Here is a 22,406-nt window from a genome sequence, read left to right as displayed (position 1 = left end):
TGAGCCCTTGATTTTTTTGTTTTTATTCTGTTGATTTTTGATAAATGTTGTACTGACTTGAATTACCATAAGATTTCTTTGTGTTTCGAGGTATTTGGGTTATATATTTGGAGCTTGTTGAACCTAAAATAAGAGGAATTTGCAGTTTCATCCCTTTTTGGTGTGTGGGGGGGGGGGGGATTAAAAGCATGTTGCATCAAAACACAGAACAAATAGATAATTCCTCTTTTCTGGAAGTATTCTTAAAGGCGTTGGCAAACCTAAGGTAATCCCTCACTGTAAAGTTATTAATAGGTATCATCGTAGACTTACCTCGGGGGGAGCTTTATATAATGCGACTGATTCTGATCTTTGGTACATCATCTGAGGTTCCGTGAGATTTAAACACTTGAGGCAATGACTTGTGCCAAATTTGGCTTTTAGAATTGGGACCCAGAGTTTCAAGCACATGTGTTTTTGTTTTATTTAGACCTCTTTTTTTGCCTTTGGTTGCTCATTGATGGGGACCACTGTGTAACTGACTGCTGGAATATGTTGTAATTTGTTTGAGATTTAGAGAAGTTGTGGAGAAGCATGGTACAAATCACTGTTTGGGCCTTTTTAAATTCTTATGAATTGAATGAACCTGATGTTGCATTGTTGTCTTGGCAATCACCACACCCAACCTCAGGCTAAAACATCCTCTCGAGTGTCTTCATTTCACTACTAAGCCTTTAATAACACTCATCGAACTTACTCCAACACAAACGCTCGCGCTCACATCGACTTCTGCACAACACTTCTAATCTTACTGACGTACTTACTTACTTGGCCGTGTTTTTCATGCGATGGCTGCACAGTTTTCAAAACATGAAGCGTTTCTTGAAATAGTCACAAGCCTATTCTTTCATTCATCAGAGCATACGGCAACCTAACATTACTTGATACAGCTTAACATATTGTCTACATGCCAAGGTGACTTACTTGATTTATTTTTGTTTTATTCTTTTTTTGGTCAAAGTCTGTTTCAAGTTTGAAAAAAAAAATTGTGAAAACTGAAATCGAACCTATTTGGCACACATCTTATGTGAAAAATATTCTGAAGCATTTGAGGGAAACTCGCATTTTGTAAGAAAGAAAAAAAAGAAAAAAAAATCTAGAACAATAAAATCAAATGGTTTCCATGTTGTCTGGGAGAGTTGTCATTATTCACCGCGGCATTCTGTTTTCTCCCCCGACGACATGCAGAGCAGAACCAGGACTGGAATCAAACGCATTGGAAGTGCCACTGACGGGGCTGAGTGACAGATCTATGTTTGTACAGTCTGTGGGTATGTGTACACACGCATTGAAAAGCAGCAAAGAGATGCTTGTTTTTCAGTAACTGCATTTTGCCGTGAGCCGTGGTACACGTGGTCATTAGTGTGTCCAGGAAGATCCTGGCAAAAAGAGGTGAGCCCTACCCGGTGTGCTCAGCTGGGAAACACTGACAGGAACTGACAAGCACCCATGGAGGTCATTGTGCTGCACGCAGATCCTCCAGAGGACAGGTTACCATGGCAATAAGTTATTTCAAGCATGAGATATTTCTGAATAAGAGTAATAAAAATAAGTGCATTTGCTAAGAATACACAGCATACATATTTTATCGCATTTTGGCCAAAATGTTTTGCTTTGGCGCACGGGAGTTTGTTGCAGGAACATTGCAGTCCGACACGACTGCAGGTTGGGTAGGTGTTTAAAAATAGGGAGAGGCTGACTGTACAGAATGTAGGTAAAATATTCACAGCTGCAAGGGCTGTGCTGAGTCCAGGAAGAGAGCCTCAGGGTCAAGAATTCTCCGTAATGTTTAAGCAAACTGCGTGTGAGCCACCAAGTCACTAAAGTGATAAGAGAGTTGGCGGAGTCCTTGAGCCCTTTACTCCAGTAGAAAAACAGAAGTTGTGTTCTCTGTATAGATTTTCTACATTGTGCTATAACAACAGTCATTGTGTGTGTGCAGGGCATATAGACAGACATGGCAGCTCCCCCCCAAAAAACAACAGAAAATAGTTCCAGGAAATCAAGCAAAACATAACAGCTTTTGTCATGCAGGACTGAACCAAGTGTGTTTGTGCATGACGAAGCAATACGGCTCTGCCGGCAGGATCATGTAGGTATGAAGGAGGGAAAGAAGGTGATCTGAATACAAATCCCCTCTGCTTTTCTCCTCTAACATATAGCCACAGTTAATGATGAATGCTGCGGTTAACACTGACTACATTTGAAGCACTCTGTGATGTTTGTGATGGTGGTATTTTTCTCCTGCATTGTGGGTGTGATCCACAGGGCTTAGGGCCAGAGATCTGCTCTGCCAAAGGTTGTGAATGTTATTTAACCTCAGCAAATCAATCTGGCTGAGTGTCTCAGTCTGATGGACTGTCCAGGTGTGGGCTAAGGCCACCCACTCTCATCATTTCTCATTGTAAGAGCACCGGTGAACCGTAATGCTATTCCTGGTGAAATATATTTCCATGGGGGAATAGTGATGCATGGAGAGAGAGAAAAATGAATGGCTGCATTTTAAAATGTGCTGCAGTCTGTGTTGTCGCTTGTAAGGAGCCTCTGTTATACAAGTATGAGTGTGAATAGACTACAATTTAGAGATAATTCTAATAATTCCAGAGAAACAAATTGGGGCATGTTTCCTGTAAAGGTTGTCCTCTTAATGTAAAAAATAACAAATAAAAACGTTGAGCCGATGGTGTTCTATCTTACCACATACAAAATGGTATAACGGACTTCATCAAAAATATTTCTCATTATTCACATTCTTTGCAGCAGCTGTACGTCCTCAGGCTTTCAGCAGCCAACGTTGAGAGGCAAAAAAAGCAGTGCGTGTCCGCTGCGCCCTCTACCGGCCAATATAGAGCAATGACAACAAACATGGCGGCGCCCCTGTCCTCCAACCCGCTAACAGTCGCTTTTACACAGTAAAGTAATTTCATCTCAACCAGCGGTTGTCAGACGGGTGTGGCGGACAGAAAACAAGGTAGGCAATAGGTTGTCGCACAAAACGCTAAGCCATAATATTTAGGTTTCCGAAAAATGGCTTATTTTCACCAACAGCAGCAGTCAGTACAGACTAAGGGCTGCGCCACTGAGCTTTTGCATTTAAAATAAATGCTTAAATATGCACTTAAAGTATTTAAAGTAACCAATGCTGAAGTTAGACAGCCTGCCATATTGTCACGTGTCCTTTCCTTCAGGGTCATGTCCAGGCTGGCGGTTGTGTGTGGGGGCTCCAGGGGGATTGGGAAGTCTGTGTCCCGCCTGTTGGCTGAGAGGGGCTGCAGGTTAGTTGTAGTCTCCAGGAATGAAGATGCCGCCCGGGCCACTGTGGCTACTCTGCATGGAGGTAAAGCGCTGCACTGTGTATAAAGGCTTTGAGATATCAACACATAGCCACATATAGACACACACGCCCCATGTGGAAGAAGCCTTCATTCAGGGAGCACTCTTTAATTAAAACAACATTTTTTAAAGCACCATTTAGCTGGATTTCCAGGGCTAGGAACCTTTTTCCAGGAAACAAAGGTCTTTAACGTTGCCTTTCAACCACAGGAACCAGGGACTTTAGAAAGGCGTCTGGTAGGAAGGCAGCACTTTTGAGATTAGCCTGAACAGAGCTGAACATTTCTAATTGGTTGAGTATTTTCAGCATATTTATTTCTGTCTCAGTCAACTCAGGTTTAATGCCCACAATAGTTATTCTCAGATTGTTTCTGCAGTGGTTTTGCCCAAAGAAGAAAACATAGTGCTGAGCACTGATGGGGTGGAGCGACACACTTCAGCGCACTTCATTTGTCTCATTTACCCTGATGCTGAGGCCTCAGTGGAGAAGCAGCAGATCCAGAGCTGAAATAATGTTTTAGCTCCTTTTCTAAAAAAGATCTGAATGCTGTTGGTCGAAAGGCATCCTTTTACACATTATTCACCTGTGCTGGGACAGGGACTGTTCGGGTTATTCATGTTTATCGGAAATGTGTTAATGGCATCAAATTCAAAATGAATACTGGTATATATTTTTTTTTTTAAATTCTCTGTTTCAGCATTTGACATTCTGTTTTTCTTCTATTTTCAATCACACTTAGGCTTGAAACAAAGCGTAAATCATTGCAATCAGTGTTAATCTGTCCAGACTTCCGGGGCCTGAAGCTGCCACGAATAAACTGCTGTGAATAAACACAGGCCCTGTGTGTGTGTGTGTGTGTGTGTGTGTGTGTGTGTGTGTGTGTGTGTGTGTGTGTGTGTGTGTGTGTGTGTGTGTGTGTGTGTGTGTGTGTGTGTGTGTGTGTGTGTGTGTGTGTGTGTGTGTGTGTGTGTGTGTGTGTGTGTGCGTGCGTGTGTGTGTGTGTGTGTGTGTGTGTGTGTGTGTGTGTGTGCGCGCGCGCGCTCTGTAGCTGACCACGCGGCTTTCAGCTGTGACGTCTCAAAAGAGCAGGAGGTCCTGAAAACCTTTGACACGATCCAGAGGACCTGTGGGAACATCTCGTATCTTGTGAATGCTGCTGGGATCAACAGGTGAGCACCAGGATGGAGATGCTCTATTTTCTATATTAATATCATATTCTGTGGACATAATGTTATTATCACAGAGTAGTTTGCAGCCTTCTGGCTGATCTGTTCGTTTCTCTGTGTGGTCGCTCAGGGACGCTCTGTTACTGAGGACCAAGTCAGAAGACATGGTGGCTCAGCTTCACACCAACCTGCTGGGCTGCATGCTGACGTGCAGGGCAGCGCTGCGCAGCATGCTGCACACCCAGGGAGCAGCCATTGTTAATATAGGTACTGACTGCTCTGCTTCTGTGCAGCTTAGCCACCAGGTGGCAGTAGATGATAGTTTAACCTGAGTTTAAAGCGCTTTGTGCTGTTTGTTTCACATTTTTGCGAAGAAACTACTTATCTTTTTTCTAAACTATTTTTTCAAATTTCATCATTAATATTATTATTATTGTGTTTTTTTTTTTTATTTGATTGGAAAGCATTAGCTTCTCATTTTCTGTTTTAGACTGAAACAGGATGGGACCTGAATGAAGTGGCTTCACCCATGCAGCTCATTAGGCTCCTTGTTTCTGAGTTGTCTTATGTTACATACAATAATGAGAACCTTTTTCAGACTCAGAGCCAGGAAGCCTTCATCCATCAGACATAGCTGTGGATGTGATTTGCAATTTGTATTTGATGGGTGGGAAAACGAGGTATTGTTTCATTTTGGAACATTTCTGTCATACCAAGCAATCTTAACGGATTTGTGTTTCATGTTTGCAGGCTCTGTAGTGGGCCTAAAAGGGAATGCTGGCCAGTGTGTCTACAGCGCCAGTAAAGCTGGTTTAGAAGGATTCACTCGCTCGCTTGCTAAAGAAGTCGCTTCACGCAACATCAGGGTCAACGTGCTGTCTCCTGGTACAGTACATTTATTCTCTGTCCTCTAAGCATCTGCCCGTCACCTTTCTTATCTCTACCTCTGTCAACTTACTGTTCTCCCTTTTAGGTTTCATACACACCGACATGACCGCAGGGATGAGGGAAGAGGACGGAGCACGGTCCATCCCTCTGGGGAGATTTGGCACACCAGAGGAGGCAGCCCAGGCTGTCCTCTTCCTTTTGGAGTCTTCCTACATTACAGGACAGGTGCTGGTGGTGGATGGTGGGCTGCAGCTGGCCATGTAGGAAGTAACAGTGTCCTCTGGAGCCATCACACTGCTCTAAACAACATCAGTGAGGCAGCGTTCTGCCTGTGTTTGAGCACTAAATGTCTGTTTTCAGGCATGGATGTTGAAGTGATAGATAGAGAGACGACTCTATGTTACGCTTGACTGAGAAGCATCAGATTGATGCGAATCAGAAAGTCGGTTTTTGAAAACATCGTTGCCAAAGAAGTTTAATGTTGTTCAAATGTATTTATTTGCTGTTCAAACACGCTGCAGGGGACAGAAACTCGCAGCTGCCAGCAGACCGCTGGCCTGCTGCTCTTTGCCTTTCTGCTGAGTCACTCCGTGCAGCTACAGTGGGCGTGGCCTGAAGCGTGTGACAGTCCATCATGACTAACGCTGCTGACTCCAGAGTGTCTGGCCCAGTCCAGACCTCCGTGCCCCGAGGTCCTGAATTTATTCAGTAGATTTAACGCTGTTGGTCTTTTTTTTCCATGACTGTTACTGATTGTAACGCTCGTGTTTTGTTTCCCCACGTCTCTCGGGAGACCCCCTCACAGCCGACACATGTTGCCCCCCGCCACCCCATCCAATGGCCCCTGATCCCACCTCTAATGGGGCCTGTCCAGGGAGCCGGCGTGTTGGGCTGCAGCTGGAGGAAATTAGAGGTGGTGGTGGAGGTGGGGGGTATTTTTAGCTTTGGGAATGTTTTGAGTGTCGGGTTACAGCTCTGGACCTGCGGTGTGGATGGATGGGGTTGGAGGTGACTGTCATGCCCAGTGATAAGATCTGAAAAGCTGCGTTGCTCTTCCCTTTCACTAAAATATGCTGTTACGGTTGATAAATTGAATAATTCTTACTTTCAGTGTGCAACTTTGTGCTTTCTCTGATGTGCATTAGTGTCCCAAACAATACTGTGGGTTCCGCTGAAGCCCAGCAAGAACGGTGTTTCTGTCGTGTTCTGGCATTCCCTTAAAGTTTTACAAGAAGCCTGCCGGAGTACGAAAACATTTCACACCGTCTCTGAAGAGATTGAATTTTATTAACGTTCATAACCTAAAATAATATCGGGAGAACAATCCATATACAAGCATTGATTGGCATAGAAATGTGCAAACACTGTAAGTGTCAGCTGTTGCAAACAGACAAACGTCCACTTTGTGAAGTGTTACAGAGGAGACAAAAATAGTAGATATAAATATACCTTTTTTTTATTTTCATTTTTCATCGTTTATTAGCCCTGAATACTGCAGAAGAAAAAAAAAAGTTGTGTTTTTATACATCCTGATAAAAGCTGTTTGGCACTATACGAGTGTCCAAAAATAACATGCAAAGAAACGGTGTTTTCTTTAAGTGATTTAAGGCAGTAAATATATTTATAAAACTTCATAACCCCAGACAGTTTTGTCAGTGAACAGAAGGTTGCAGATATAATTTAAGTCATGATTGCTGGGAAAGAAATTTTTTTTTTTTCATATAAAAATAAAATGGACAATCTGTGATGTGTGTGAGAAATCCGCTGAAACCTTTCACAGCACCCTCTCTGCAGTGAGAACATCTCAATTCACACTTCAAAAATAAAAAACATCAAAGAAGCAGAAAAAAAAAAAACCTCACCAAAGTGTACCGCCGTCACTGAAGCTTTTCATGTTTTCCATTTGCCACTATCACATCTGTGGTTATTAGTCACTACCACACACTCGCATCCCTCTGCCGACCTGCTTTTCCCTTTGTTGACCATCCTGTTTGAGCCAGCTTAACTTCAGGCAATCGCAATCCTTCTTTTTTTTTTTTTACTAAACTCATTTCTTCTGCTTAAAAAAGAAAAAGACATACAGTTTTATAAGGCCCTGCCTCCTCCAGTATTTCTGTCTATAACCTGACAACACTGAGACTGTATGACGCTCTTAACTATCATCCAACACTTGGTATTAGCTCTGTGCTGCACAAGCCCACATCGTTAAAGTCTTTGATCTTTTGTTGTCAAACCTACGTTGCTTTGAATATTTGAAAACATCTTTTCTCCACTGCACATGGCTGGTGAGCAGTGCTGTCTATACTCAGTGTATTGTAAGTGGCACCATTTATTCATGCATACTTATTCTATGCTTTATTGTTAAGCCTGTTCTGTATCTTCACTAAATCGAAAGGCACTTTAACGGGTTTGTGAGTGAATATATTTATGAGCAGTTTTCTTTGTCGTGGTAAGGCCTTCAATCATCTTCCAGGACAACTTGATGAATTGTGTACTATACTGGGTTGTATAATGAGTCAATAAAACATGAAAACTGCCACTGCACCATCTTTCTCTGCCCACCGATGCTTCGTGTCTGCAGTTCAGCGGTGGTGCTGCTGCCCTTCATCACTGTCTTTAAGCATGTGTCTCGGAGTGTGCAAGGATCAAGGGCAGCTCTCAGGGTTTTTCTGGGGTTGACGTCGCAAATCCTCTGTGATCTTTACAGGTCGTCGCTTTCCACCAGGCCGCCAGGCGGCAGCGGGCTGGAGTCGGGGAAGAAGGCCGCCTTCACGTCCAGCCCCCTCTCAGTCAGTGCGGCGTAGCGGCTGGTGGAGGGACGCACCTTTTTGGGCTTGGGGAGGTTAGGTTGCTGCCACTGAGCTGGGGAGGGAACAAAGAAAGTTCAATGTTTTGAGCAGAATGGGGTAAAAAGATGATGGCCACAGATGAAATGTTTGATTGAGTGAGCAGTTTAAACATACTGTGAACGTCAAGACGTGCTGTGCTGGAGACGATGCCCGCGTCATTCTTGGCAGACACTGTGTACCAGCCAGCATCTTCTTTCAAAGCTGGCTGGATGATCATACACAGGTAGCCACAGTTGTCCTGGTGCATGCTGGAAAAGAGCATCGAGGCACATTTAGTTAACTACTACTTAAATTTTCAGTTTCTTTTTTTTTTTTTTTTTAAAAGCTTATTTTTCTTATTACCTGATTCTGTCTGTGTTGTGAGTGAATGACTCATTCTCTCTCTTCCAGAAGATTTGTGGGTAGGGAACACCTGTGACTCGGCACTCCAGTCGCACAGGATGACCCTCGGCAACGCTCGTGTTCTGCAGCTTCTCGATAAACGAAGGGACCTTGTGCATCTCTTTAGCTAAGGAAAAACTTTGTTACTGAGCTGCACTGCACTAAATCCCACCCACACATGTCCCCTGTGTGCATGCTTCCATTTACCTGCAACGATGAGCTCCAGGTTAAAGGAGTTCTGGCCGGCTCTGTTGCTGGCGATGCAGGTATAGATGCCTGCGTCGCGGCTCGTCACAGGCTCAATGACCAGTGAGTGGACACCGTTCTCCCTTACCAGCATCTTGTGGGCAGAGTCAGGGCGGATGGTCTGTCCGTTCAGCTGCCAAATGAGGTCAGGAGTTGGCAATCCGCTGACCTGTCAGGGACAGAAAAGAATGTCAGGCTATCAAGTGAAGGATACTTGGAGAAAATGAGTATATCTGCTGCATTTGTTCTCTGGGGGCGAGAGGGGCGTGTTCATTAGGAGCATGAAAACAGCTTTGTTAATCTCTGTCTGTTGTGTTTTGTCCAGAGAAGCTTGGTCACCCGCATGCTTCGTCATGGGAACAAACTGCAAAGAGGAAAAACTTGTCTATTAACTTTGCAGAAAGCCATCACCTGCTCTGCTGCACCCTGCCCACCTGGAAAATGTGTCACTGCGGATACCCATGTTTATGTTACAATTCCAAATGGACAACAGTATTCACAGAAAGGAACGCAGACGAGCAGCGATAAGTAGTTCTGGAAGGGGTCTGCGAGATGTTTAGAAGTCAAGATTCCATTTCAAGAATGGAAAGTTCAGAAAGCCACAAATGACCTGTAAATAAATATTTGCTATAAATATCGTTGACGCTACAGACTCCAAAGGAATGGAGGCTCATTCTATTTCTGACTGGCATAAAAAGAGTCTTTTTATAGTGAGTTAATTGTGGGTCTCTTTATATTTTACTACATGAACCAGCTTTAAAGTAGTTTCTAAGAGCTGCAGGGAGGTGAAGTGAAGACAGAGCGAATAAAGGAAGAAAATGAGCTTGAGGGTGTGGGGGGTGGATTAATTGTAAAAAACCTAATTCTACTTAATCCCTGAAAAATGACACATCTGTACTCTCTCTGTCTGCTGTAAGCCGTTCATAACACTGCAAAGCCATGAAACATCTAGTCTCTGATGTTTTTTTTTTCATATTCCCTGAAGAAACTGGAATGCACGGAAAGGCAAATGTGTGTTTGGCAGCGTTGACACGGAGCCTCACTGAAAGAAGTCCAGACGCTGAATTAAAGGGCGGATCTGAAATGGCTTTCTGTATTACTATGATTAACATATTCTCTTTGGTGAGGGCTTATTCCTTTCCAGTCATGTCTCGGTTGTCTTTAGAGCATCTCACTCTCTTCACTTTATCATGTGAAGCAACATGCTGGGATAATGTGAAATGAATTAAATCAATAATGTGAAATCTGTACTACAAAGTGAGTACAGAAGGGTAAATCAAATCAAGTCTGGTTAACTAAACTCTGACTATTCTTTTTTTACAACCAATGTGCTTTTTAAATACGCTAGTTTGATGTTATTCTTACCAGTGAAAAGTGTTCGGCGCTAAATACAGCGGATTTAATGGACTAAATCATCTTCAACAGTGATAATAGTGATATTCATCAGGCTGGTCATTTTAAAATAATCACCATATTTCTCAAAATATTTCTCATTTATTACTGAAGTGTTACATTTTATTCTACATTAGGTATCAACCCCCCTGCTCACTATAAATAATCAGCAATGGCACTGACCATTTGAAGCCTCCCATCAGCTGACTGGTAAATTTACAATTCCATAAACCCTTATCGATGCAGAGCAGCTGTTTAAAACAGACACAGCAGAGCATCACTGTGACCTTCCTCCCCCTCCTTTATCACCAACACTCGCTTGTTTGTTGGTGCAGGTTGCACCAGAGGTGTGTATTTACCTTGCAGTCCATCCGGCACAGGCGGCCCTCCTGGACGATGAGGTCACCAGGCGCCTGCAGGAAGTGGGGGCGGAAGTGACGCTCTTGGATGTTATCATTCTCGTCACCACTGTCTCTAGACCTGGACCTGGGCCTGACAAAATGAGTGAAAACAACATAAAGTAGGAATAGAATTTGTTTTTCCACAGCTTCATGTCTGGACGGTATGGTAGATTTTATTTCTTTTATTTTATATAAGACAACATTTTATTAAATCCTTACTGATTTTAACATGTTGAATGTTGAGTTCTCACTGGTGCTTAAAAGGCAAGAGCTTTTTTTGGTGCGTTCTCTGAGACAGATTACGTCATCATTTCAGAGGTATGAGGCTCTTTCTGGATATTTCAGAAACAGTGAAATACTCCTTTAAAACCCAAACTATCAGCTCTTCTCTCTCCTACACATTTCCTACATATCTGGTGTCAACCTTTCACACTCTTCTGTATTTGTGACCAGTGAGAGTCTCCTTAAACCCTGGGTCAGGACCCAGAGGCGCTTTTATGAATCTTCTCTACAACAACAGTGACATCACCGCCCCACCTGCGCGTCAGCCAAGGATGGAAATAAAAAGAGAAGGAGACACTGATTGTTATCTCCATCTCTTCTCACTCCACAACATCTCTGATATTTTATCTGATCAGGGAGTGTTCATCTTGATAACAGCTTACAGGTGTTTTTTATGTCCTTTAAGCTGCCATCAGAATGTCTGTGATCATCTGTGCATTTTTCACTCTCTGGCCTTGCATGACTGCGCACTGTATATATACAAGGTCATTAGAGCAATGAAAAACAGAGCAGAGCAAACAGGTGTTCCCTCTCATTAACACTCTGCCTTTCTTCCTTGAGCAGACAGTTAAACAAAGAACAAAGTGTGATTCAGCTCATGGCAAACATTTGCGTAAATAGAACCCTTGTGGAAAATCCATTTGAATCTGTGCGGAAATGTGGAGCGACTGCAGAAGTTGAGCAGATGGCGAGCAGCCTGTAACACATGTGCCAGCCAGCAGCTGGGGGTCCTGACTAAGATACCACAGGATTTTGTTTGTCTTGTCTCCATCTGCTGTCGCTCAGCGAAGCCTCACCTGCGCATGTGTCCAGGTGCTGATCGCAGACTGCGGCCTCGCTGGTTCACCGCCTGGACCATCATCCTGCCGGTGCAGCTCACCCTGCCCTGTGAGGGGAGGACAAACGAGGGCAGAGAGGCAGCGTATGAGGTGATGACACACCACATGTGGCAGGAAATAAAATGTGAGTGTTGGAGCTGCTAGACAGCCTGTACAACATGAACTCTTGACCCTTTTGAGGGCTTTTAGTGATTTCCTGCCTCATTGAACACCCACTTCCTCCTCAGGCTGGAGAGCATTATCTCAGTACACATTTTTCTCCTGATAATGAGCGCAGCCGTCTCCTGCTGCCTCCCAAATATAAATACTTGAGGTTTTTCTTTTTTTTCTTTTGGACTTTACCTCTGGATTTCCTGCCAAGATGGTGTAGTTGCCGTCATCGTCCAGTGAGGCTGCGGCAGTGTGCAGAGAGCAGGTTCCATCGGGGTCTCTGCTGATCCTGTAGTGCTCGCTCCTCTTGGAGATCTGCTTGCCATCTTTAAACCAGTAGACCTGACGTTTGAAATATTTAAAAGACATTGAAACTACAGGCAAAGTTATTCAAAGGACTAACTAGATGGTAAAATTTCAAAAATCTGAACCATTCTATGACTCTTTTGTGTTTATCTGTTCTCTTTTCATATTCCATCATGAAGCCTGTCATCAGCATGTCATAAATGCTTGCAGAGCCAGGCAGCCAGCCCAGGCCAGTGTGTGTTCTTGCAGAGGGCCTCTCCTTATCACACAGAGCATATGAACAAAATATCTACACCTTCCATCATCAACATCACACATCAGCAGCTCTCCAAGCAAAGCTGAGCCATCACAAATGCTCAAGAAATTATATAAGACCCATCTAATAATAATAATCACCACCTTAATTAATTTGGGATGTTGACATTCCTCCAGTAAACCCACTCACCTTTGGTTTCGGATCTCCTTTAACCTTGCAGGAGAATGTGACTGGCATGCCCTCGAACACTTTGTAGTGTTTGAGCTTCTGGTCGAAGGATGGTGCCACTCCTCGGCCGGCGGAGTCTTCATCGTGCTGCACGTCATCGTCTGACTCCTCCACCGGAGAACGCTCCAGACGGAATTCAATCTCGCTGATCAATCGCTGCTCGAAGCTGGATACTTTGTATTCCTAAATGCCGGAGAAAGAGGCAGATTTAGGGGAAGGCTGAGGACAAACAGCTGGACCAGTGACAAGAGTGGGTTGTGTGATCATGCAGTCATGACAGGGTGCAAAGAGCTGTCAGTAAAATTCTGTTTGACCTATTCTAGTTTTTACAGACTCATTAACCTGTCTTTAATGTAATCTAAACTACCAACTTTCCTCCAGTTTTCTAATTCTCTTTCCCCAGATGAGCCACTCCTCCTTCCCACCATCTCCATCAATCTCTCATCACTCTGTCGAGGCAGCGGGGAACATCTGCAGAGCAGCCCAGTCTGATGACACATTCTACAGATAATGACAGGCCTCGGGCACAGCTGCAGAGCCAGCGTTTATCCTCCTCAACTAACTCAGCTGCTCAGAAAAACAGCAGTCAAAGAAGTGGCCCGTTCTGTTCTGCTGAGGTAATTATCCTGCAATAGTACAGGTTCCTTTAATAAAATTTTACAAAGTAAAAAATTGCACTCATTGTTTAGTACACCATAAAGATATTGTTTCATTCTACTTTAATCACAAATGCAGAGCAGCGGTGCTGAGGATGCAAGCTGTAAGGCATGCTTCATACATCATTCACATACTTAACGACAAAACACAGTGAAAGTTGCACATTTATACATGTTACACACTATAAACTGTACACGCTCGTTTTTAAAGTCCCTTCTTTGGGATTTTCAGAAACCTGTGAATAAACACAGTGACAGGTGGATTTGGAAGCTCGGTGATCAGAAACAAAATCTGTAAAGCTCCCTTTTGTTTTCCATTTGTTTCCTAATCAGCTAATTCTCACATCAAGTCAACGCATACCCGCCTGAGATGTTAGTGTGACCCTGTGTCACGGCTGCACACAGTGAAATTTTACAGAAAGTGGATAAAACAAAAAAGTAACAGGTGTCAGAAGAAGGAAAAGCAACCTTTTGAGGGCAAAATTCTGTATCAGCTGATTTGGCGTCCTGTGGGGAGGAAAAAAGAAGTTTTGTTTGTGTTTTCTGTTGCCGTGGATCACTCAGTGTGGGAATTACGTGTTCTGGAGGGTGTGTTGTAGCACAATGTATTGCTGGTGATGCATTCACAGGCTTAGAGATGTGGTCAGAGTTCCAAACAGTAATGTTGCTTCTCATGCAAAGAGGCATCAGCACACAGAACACTTGTGCTCTAGTACTGTTTATGGGTGATATCAGGATGAAAGCATAAATTACACATATGATTGTAAGTAGTGATTATACATTATCATTAATATAAATTTGGACTGCTCTTGAAAGAAAAGCTCAACCCACTGTGGGTAGAGGTGCTATTTTTGTGCCCTTCCACGGAACCGCCTGTTGGCCCACAGACAAATGGCCACATCAGCTTCGCTCAGTGCTGCTCCTCCGTTAGTTTCCAGCAACCCTGGTTTCTAGCGGTTTGCATAAACAGAGCTTTTTATGGAGGGCCCCAGAGGACTTGGCAGTGTTTACACCTTGCTTTCTTGATGTGCTCTTCCACAGTGTTTACAGTGACTCAGGGTGGGGTTGCACACAGCGGAACACAAAGGAAAACCGGTGATCACGAGATAGGAATGACATCAGCGGTGTATCGGTGGACAAGACAGAAAGGCGCTTGTGTCATATGCCGTACATGCAACAGAAGGATGAAAAAGCACTGCTGGTATGGATATGTCTGTGAAGTGTTCCCATGCTCTGAGGTCTGTGTGTGTGATATTCCTGATGAAGAGCCACTGTACCTGTGTGACTGGCTCCTCCACTGTGTCCTGTGTGTTTAAGACTGTGGCAGCGTTGTCAGCCCCCAGCAGCCTGCGAGCCATCTTCTCCTCATAGGTTAACCTCTGGAAGCAGGGATTAATGGGGTCAGCGTGGGTTAGTGTGTCAGTTGCACAAAACACACACTTTTCCACACCATCACCTTGCTGCTGCATCTGAGCCTCGTGTTAAAACATTTTAGTTTATTCAAGGCTGCATGGAACATATGCTTCTTTAAGAACTCTTTACCTGAATTGCTTTTCCTTCACGAATAGTTTCCTTTAAATGCTTGTTAATCTGTGTTACTGAACACGCACATTCCCTGATCACACACAGTACCATCAACAACTCAGTTAGAGGAGAACACACACATATAATCCCACACCTGTTGGCCATTGCTTATGCGTTCCTCTTTAAAGCGCAGTTTTCTCTCCAAATCCTGGATGACTGCATCCTTGGATCCCTGGATGTCTGAGTCAGAGGCCATGCGAGGCGTCTTGGTGACCGAGGACTTCCTGGGGAACGCTTTGCTGAAAGAGGAACAAAAGACACAAATTTGAGCATTAAAATCATGGCTCCTTGCTTGTCTACGTTACACACATACACACATTATCTCTGCTCCATGGTTCTCTCCCTCCACGCTTATCTGGACATGTCCAGCCATTGCATTCCACGACGTGTCTTCTTATCTCTCTACGACCGCAGCAGGAATGCCAGGGCGAGAGGGGGAGTGCAGGAGTGAGTGAGGGGCTGATGAAAAATAACTGGCAAAGAGCTAAAGGTGGAATGTCCGTGATGGAGGTAAAAAAAAGTACATTTCACCCTCAAGGGCAGTCATCAGAGGAGGATTACCTATACAACAGATTTTTATCAGCTTACTCGATACGGCTAGCTCAGAATGAAAGTATGATACCAGCTGGATCATCATTCAAGTGATGGCTTTTAACAGAGAAATGCCAACTTGGTTGAAGATGTATGCTAACATGTGCAAATGTTTGTTTGATTTGGAAAGACCTTTCACTCTGAGGTCATGGTGTATATTTTCTTGCCATATGGGGGCTTATACCTTCAGAGCATTTTTTACTATGCATGTGTGGGACTGTGTGGCCTCTCTAGTTAGCATTTCCCTGTAAACATGCTGTATAAAAATGTAAGCATGTCATTTTCTATTCAGCTGCAGATATTTTGCTTCCAGTCACCAGAAGGTTTATGTTAAGGAGAGCTCGACTCGCCTGGGACGCACTGTTCTGGCTTGATGCTGTGTATAAGGAGCATGCACAACTCACCTAACTGGACATATGACAGCTGTGTGTGTAAATGTCTGTGTGAGGTACACTTACACTGTCCCATTGCCTTTAGGAAGGCCCAGTGAGTTGACTGTAGGACTGCCGGGTGTGGAAGGTGAGGAGGGCAACACTGAAGTCAGGAAGCTGGAGGCAGGAGACGGAGGGACGGAGGAGAAGGGTGAGGACATATCTGAGTAGGCTGGAGACACAGCGACAGGTGGAGGGGGAGGAGGGGGAGGAGGGGGGAAGTCTTGGGCAGGGCCTGAGGGAGAGGATAGATTGCTGGCGCTCAGGAAGGGTGGAGGTGGAGGCGGGAAAGAAGGAGAGGTCGGAGACTCAATGCTACCAGCTTTGGTGAATGGGGGCAAGGCGACTCTGCTGAAGGGTTTGTGTGGGGTGGGAGGAGAGAGGGGGGAGGACAGGCTGGACCCAGACGAGCCGGAGGACTGGGTGAGGAAGCCCGCCCCGCTGGGGCTCTGAGCAGCAATGAACTGCTTGGGGCGGGCGTAGTTGAATGTGCTGGCCTGCATGGCTGTGCTGCTCTCCAACTCCTGGAAGGAGGGAGGAGGGGGGAGAGGTGGAGATGGTGGTGCGGGTGGAGGTACTTCCTGAAGAGGTTGCTGAGGTGGAGGAGGAACTTCCTGGTTTTGATGTTCCTGCTGCTGCCAGTTGGCTGCTTCCTGCTGCTCCAACAGAATCTGGTCCTGCAGCTGCTTCAGCTGGGACGCATTCCTGTGAAGTGAGTGACAGGGATCAGAACATACAGTCGACCAATCAGTCTCTTTTAAATTGTATTTTTAGTTTGTCAATAGTTGGAGGGCACCTATACCAAGGTTACCAGTAAAACACGTTACAAAATTATGCTTCTGTTTTCAGTTTATGCCTGACACAACAGCAAGTTTCAATCCAACTATAGTCAGAATGCAACTGGCAAAAGGGTTGGATACCAGATGTGAGCTCAGTCAATGGATCCTGTCAAAGAATTGGGACATCTGAGTGATACAGAAACACAAGAAATTAAGGACATGTTTGGGCATAAAAAGTGGTTCATGCACAACTTCTGGAGAGGAAACCACTGCATAAGCAGCTTGGACTGATAGTTTATCAGCCTTTAACCAAGACCAAGAAAAGCCAGGCCGCTGACAGCACTGCAACTGTGTTGCAGGAACGATTGCAGAAGTGTTATAGTGAGAAAAACAGCTCTGTTACTGTTGTCTGACAGTGTAGCATTTTTGGCAAACTGACTGTAAACTGTCCTGATACGGAGGCAGGGTTCAGATGTAATGTTTTCATATCTGTGAAATAAGAAGGGGGCTCCTCCTCGTTGAATGGCTTCGTGATTAAAGAAAAACATAAATATAATGTTGGCGTGTCTCTTTGTCAGGGATGAGTGCTAATGATGAAGTATTGTGTTTTTTCAGAGGTGTGGTTGTCCATTCTCACCCCCAGCTTGGTTGATTCACAGTTATAACGTCATTGTGTGATAGAGGGTAAGAGGGTAGAGATTTTTGTAATGTCATCGGCTCCAAACCTCTTTTCTCCCTGCATTATTGACACAAGCTTTAAAAGCACTAGCAGGGTTCTAAAGAGAGCATATATGACTATGCTGGGTTTTTCCTTTATTTCAGTGCGTTTTACAGCTTTTTTTGGCATGTAAAAGGTTTGTAAAGTTCCAAATGCTCAAGTCCACACCAAACGGAGTTATTCTCTCACACAGGACACCCGAATCCTAAACTGCCTGAAGTGGTTCGCTTGTGGTTCCTTTATTAATATACACAAACATTTGCATACTGACAGTGCTGTGGCTAGTTTGAAATGACTGAAACAATAAACAGGCGCCTCAAACTGCGACATTTTGGACCAGTAAGAGCTGACTGGGTCTTTCAGAAGAGGGCCCTTAAAGTGACAGGAGCTAAAACATAGCGTTTCAAACTAAAGGTGACAAGAGATGCTGCAATAGCAGCCAGTCACAAAAAAAAATTTTGAATAGTGAAACATATAAACTCCCTTCTAGTAGACCCCCAAAAACTTTTAAATAAGGGTAATTTAGGCTCTTTAAAGAGGGCAAACCTCGATAACCACAGGACAGAAATGCACTCTTAGAAACTTTCTGAGGGTCTTTCTGTAAAGTTTGAAAGGTTATAAATCTTTAAGGTTGTACAGCTATGTGTATGTGAGACTGATGAGTTCTTCCCGGCTCAGAATATATTGTACATCCCACTGGTGCATGTTGTCCAGAGTCCACAGAGTTCACGTGCCAAAATCTTTTCCAGATGTTGAATAATCAGTCGACTGTTTCCACTGTTGTTTTTTTTTCTAAATTTATTTTTAATCTGTCACTGTGCAGAGAAAACTCCCTCCCTTCAGGTTCCTGCTGGTACAAACTTACAAACAAGACCAGTGAGTATGTGACAAAACTGCCAGCTGTAGCATCAGGTAACAAAAAAAAAAGATTAGTTTGTCTCATTCATGTTGGTCACATGCTCCCTTAAAAAGCCAACCATACAGACACAAATAAACAGACATTTTTCCAAGGGCATCCATTGCTTTTATTCTAATTTCTTACAGAACTTACTGGACGCGAGAGCACACGATCAGTTCAACACATCTCCCTCTTTGTATACATTTTCCTTTACATTCCCCAAAGGTCTCCTGTTCAGACCTCCACCAAAAGAGAGCTTTTACAGGAATAGTTTGGCAGCTGGTGAGGCTTGCAGCGCTCTGCAGCGCTTCCTTTTTTGGCTGTGTTCTTGGAGGCAGAAGCACCCTGCCTGTCTGCTCAAGCAGAAAGGAAACACACTTAATTTCCTCGCAGCCTCATCTCTCTCTCTCCTCATCACAATGCCAACACGATCCTCAACCGAGATTAAGTAACAACTGGACAAGCTTTGTTGTTGTTGTTGAAAACTGCATCAGTGTCATGAAATCCATGACAATTTGCATATGATACAGAATGAATCAATATTAAACTGCACTGACATGTCAGTTGATGTCCTAGAAACCCATGCATCAAGATAGGGTCCTAATTTTGCCAAAATAGATTGGCCTCTGACTCTTGTTTAGGCATTTGCTTTATATTTATAAGGGCATGAAAAGGCCAGCTTGCATTTTCTCCAGCTGCATGAGTAGTTTCACAGCCCACTTCAGGATTTACATCAAGCGAACTCTCAAAAGGTCATCCAGACTCTGTGATTGCACCAGAGCAGCCTCCGCCTCTCATCCTCCAGATCACATTGACCACAAAGTGAATAACAAGGCCACAACAAGAAGCACACCATGTCCTACTTTTTCATCCCAGCCATCCGCTGCTGTAGTGCAGTCTTTCCTAAAGCCTGACCTGCACCATTCTGCTTTTGTAAAAAATAATAAGTAAAGGCTTGAAAACCAGCACAGGGTTACTTCTCTTGTGGCGAAGCAGAACTGAGTTAGGAGGGAAGTGTTCCTCTGTCGTCATGCCAACGGCCCTGTGTTTTGCTGTTCTGGCCTGAGCCAACTGGCCCACAAAGCGCTACGCTTCACAGAGAAAACGCTCCAGCTCCTTAGACTTAACCATATATTTCTCAGCAGTTCTCTCATTCTTTTTTGCTTCCACTTCTGGTGGTATAAATAGGCCAAGACTGTAGGACTTCTGTGTTAGGGCTGCATAGAAAAGACAAAAAGGAATGTGGTCTGGAGGAACTTTGTCTCTCTAGTTTCTGATAGCCCAATAAACAGTTCCCAGAGTGGCCTGACTGTAATATAATTGAAGGAGTGTTTTACAGCCCTGTGATGTTTCAGTCTGCCCAACCGTGAGATGTGCCAGATACAGTCCATCTTCACCAGCAGCATGTTGCTTTGATAAATAGAGACTACAGCATTCTCTGTGGCTTGCTTGTGCTTCCTGAACACGTATGGCGTGTGGTTCATCCTCATTCCTATGCCGAAGTAAACTAGGAGCCATTCAAGGCTTTATCTGCTGCCCATCTTGTTAGCTCTGCAGCTGGCTGTAAAAGATGGAGCCGCTTTATTAGCCTCGCCAGCTGATGACAGGAAGCGTTTAGGAAGTTGTTGAGTGTACATCAGCAGTAATGAGGGGTTTCCTTCTGTAAACAATGGCATGAGGAGAACTAAGACAGTGCCTGCTGTCTTTTACAGTCTGTGGGTGCGTGCAAGTCGAAGAAGTGTGATCAGAAGTGTAGAACAAGGCATCTTCCTGGTCACGCAACAAGACGAACAAGGAGAGGCTTTGGTGAGAGCTCTGCTTTCAGGTTATAAACTAAATGCTTGTTTGCATTAGTAACAGCATGGCCTTGCCATTGTAAATGATTTATAATGAAACAGTGAAAGTATCACACCTTCAACACAAGCACAACCTGGAGAGCGTGCATGAGACCATTACAAACATCACTTGATCAAAACTTTTACATGGTCCAGAAGTTCATGGCAATAGATATGCACAATTAAATCACCATAATTTGAGTACAAAAAAACCAGGATGTATGTTGTTTTAGATGTGCCTGCACACACCTGGTTCACAGCTACCTTGCTTTCCCCCTGCAGGTATTGCCTCATCACTACAGTGCGTCAGCATGAGTTTGTCTGAAGCCCTTGAGCTGGAACGCCACATCAGTCAGACTAATAGTTAGACGGTTAGTCTGATGACGTTTGATTTCCCTGTGTCATCTCTCTCTAGAAACATTTCATGTCGGGGATTTCTACGTAAACGAGTGCGATTCTTTTAAGTCACATCTATGGTGACACTGTTGTGCAGTTTGGACTGACCAGGAAATAAACTGTAATATAAAGTGTTTAGGAGGAAGAAGCCGAGATGTTGCATACAACAGAAAGAGGCTGCTGCAGCTGCTGCTTCAGGGAACACTTTATTCACCATTCATCCACTGTCCATCATTCACCTCTTCCACAGCCGCTGATTTATTCTCCCCCTGCCTTTGTTCTCCTGTTGTCCTTAACTCATTTTCAATCCCACTCCTTCCCGGGTGCCGCCATCCCCTCCACCCCTCCTCCTCCTTCTCTTCTTTCTCTCTGGCTCTAATTGCACACACACCACATAAAATAGAACCAGACTGTTTTCCTTCCCCCCCCCTCTCTTTAAAGCGTAGCACAGAGCGTTTTTCTTATTCCAACCACACCAACAGCTCACAGCCGCTCCGATCTTCCACTTTCTCCCTGCCCTACTTTCTTTCTTTCTTCTTACACTATTACTTTCCTCCCCAACTCTTTATCTTGGCTCATATTTCAAATCCAAGTAAAGAGGCGAAGAGGGGTTCTACACTATCAGTGAGTTCTGCTTTTCTCCATATACCTCCATCCATCCACCCATCCCTCTTCTCCCCACTGTCCAAGTGAGACAGGGAGTGTTTTTTTTTCTCTCTATAGCAGGAATGTTGAAGACATTCTTCTCTGGATTGGAGTGGGAAAGACATTGCCATCAAATGGGATTAGCAGCAGGAGTGGAGGGAGAAGAAGAGGAGGAGGAGGGGGGAGCAGGGAGAGAATTAGAGGCAGAGAGTAAAGAAATCAGTCAGTGGAATAGCCACAGCCGAGTAAGACGCAGGCTTTCTCACTTGAGACTCTATTGTGTGAACTAATCCTTCTGACTCCACCGAGACGCTCTACAAACAAATGAACCCCGTCACATAAACGCAGTCAGTTTAAGTCACAGACACAAGGCTGGAAAGAAAACTAACAAACTACTTTTCGAGTGATGCATCTTCTCTCCGCAGCCTGAACCCACTACCCTTTTGAGCCTCAGGCAAATGAATGGGTACCACACTCAGCCTCTGTGTGCTCCCAGGAAAAACAAACAACCATTCTGAAACATATGATTTAAGCATTAGCACAGAAAACTGGTAAAGGAGGAGAGCATGAAAAAAAGTTTATAATCTACCTCAATTGCTCATCTTCTACTCCATAATTTGAATTCAATTATTTGTCTCTGTTAGAAATCAGAAATAATCATTAAAAACTAAAAATAAACTATAGTTAGAGGAAATAAAATTTATTTTCAAAGTTTGAGAGTTAAAGAAAAGCATCCTTCTTGTTACCTGTAAGACATTTTTTTCCCATTAGTCTCTCACTCCAGCTCCAGTTTGCTTAACTTACACAAGTTTTTCACAGCTGACACAGTAGAATAAAAAAGAGTTGTACCTTCAGTGTTCTGATCTTCTGTGTGGATATATCCCAGCAGGAGAGTGAACTGCGTCTCAGTGCTGCCCTGCCAGGTATGAGGAACATATATAGCGCTGTGCAGTCAGACAGTGACAGACGCAGTCGCTCTCTCTCTGAGTGAGTCAGTCAGCCTGCGAGCCCCTCCTCGTCACATTAAAAGCTTGCAGTCTGCCTAAGAGCAGCTCCTTTCAAATTAAAAGCTCAGGCACATACTGTATTGTTCTGATCAAGGACTTCAAGTTTTCT

At 44.1% G+C, this 22,406-nt stretch overlaps 2 protein-coding genes across 6 annotated transcripts in view; one reads left to right on the top strand and one right to left on the bottom strand.

Moving 5' to 3' along the window:
* Positions 1-2,896: 2,896 nt before the first annotated feature.
* Positions 2,897-7,461, top strand: cbr4 (carbonyl reductase 4). Its single transcript, XM_072390005.1, has 6 exons — positions 2,897-3,010; positions 3,228-3,376; positions 4,422-4,542; positions 4,670-4,806; positions 5,290-5,424; positions 5,513-7,461. Exons 2-6 carry the CDS (start codon positions 3,232-3,234, stop codon positions 5,689-5,691), a joined length of 717 nt encoding a protein of 238 aa, XP_072246106.1. The 5' UTR covers positions 2,897-3,010; positions 3,228-3,231; the 3' UTR covers positions 5,692-7,461.
* The window catches only part of palld (palladin, cytoskeletal associated protein), a 54,022-nt gene continuing 38,310 nt past the window's right edge, over positions 6,695-22,406 (bottom strand). For 4 of the 5 annotated variants that reach the window (XM_072389999.1, XM_072390001.1, XM_072390000.1 and 1 more), the window contains 12 exons: positions 16,047-16,724; positions 15,092-15,236; positions 14,691-14,792; positions 13,882-13,920; positions 12,719-12,940; positions 12,160-12,309; positions 11,776-11,864; positions 10,655-10,787; positions 8,865-9,072; positions 8,619-8,784; positions 8,391-8,524; positions 6,695-8,289 (listed from right to left, as the gene is read on the bottom strand). In XM_072389999.1, the coding sequence (XP_072246100.1) occupies positions 8,129-8,289; positions 8,391-8,524; positions 8,619-8,784; positions 8,865-9,072; positions 10,655-10,787; positions 11,776-11,864; positions 12,160-12,309; positions 12,719-12,940; positions 13,882-13,920; positions 14,691-14,792; positions 15,092-15,236; positions 16,047-16,724 (2,227 nt within the window). In that variant the 3' untranslated portion in view covers positions 6,695-8,128. The remainder of the gene's footprint in view (positions 8,290-8,390; positions 8,525-8,618; positions 8,785-8,864; positions 9,073-10,654; positions 10,788-11,775; positions 11,865-12,159; positions 12,310-12,718; positions 12,941-13,881; positions 13,921-14,690; positions 14,793-15,091; positions 15,237-16,046; positions 16,725-22,406) is intronic. The other variant, XM_072390002.1, reaches the window with a different exon arrangement.

Source organism: Leuresthes tenuis, unplaced genomic scaffold (genome assembly GCF_036924035.1).
Source record: "Leuresthes tenuis unplaced genomic scaffold, fLeuTen1.0.hap1 SCAF_7, whole genome shotgun sequence".
In the NCBI taxonomy this organism is placed as follows: domain Eukaryota; kingdom Metazoa; phylum Chordata; class Actinopteri; order Atheriniformes; family Atherinopsidae; genus Leuresthes; species Leuresthes tenuis.
The sequence above is the reverse complement of the archived record's forward strand: the minus strand, read 5'-3'. Positions and strand labels throughout refer to the sequence as shown.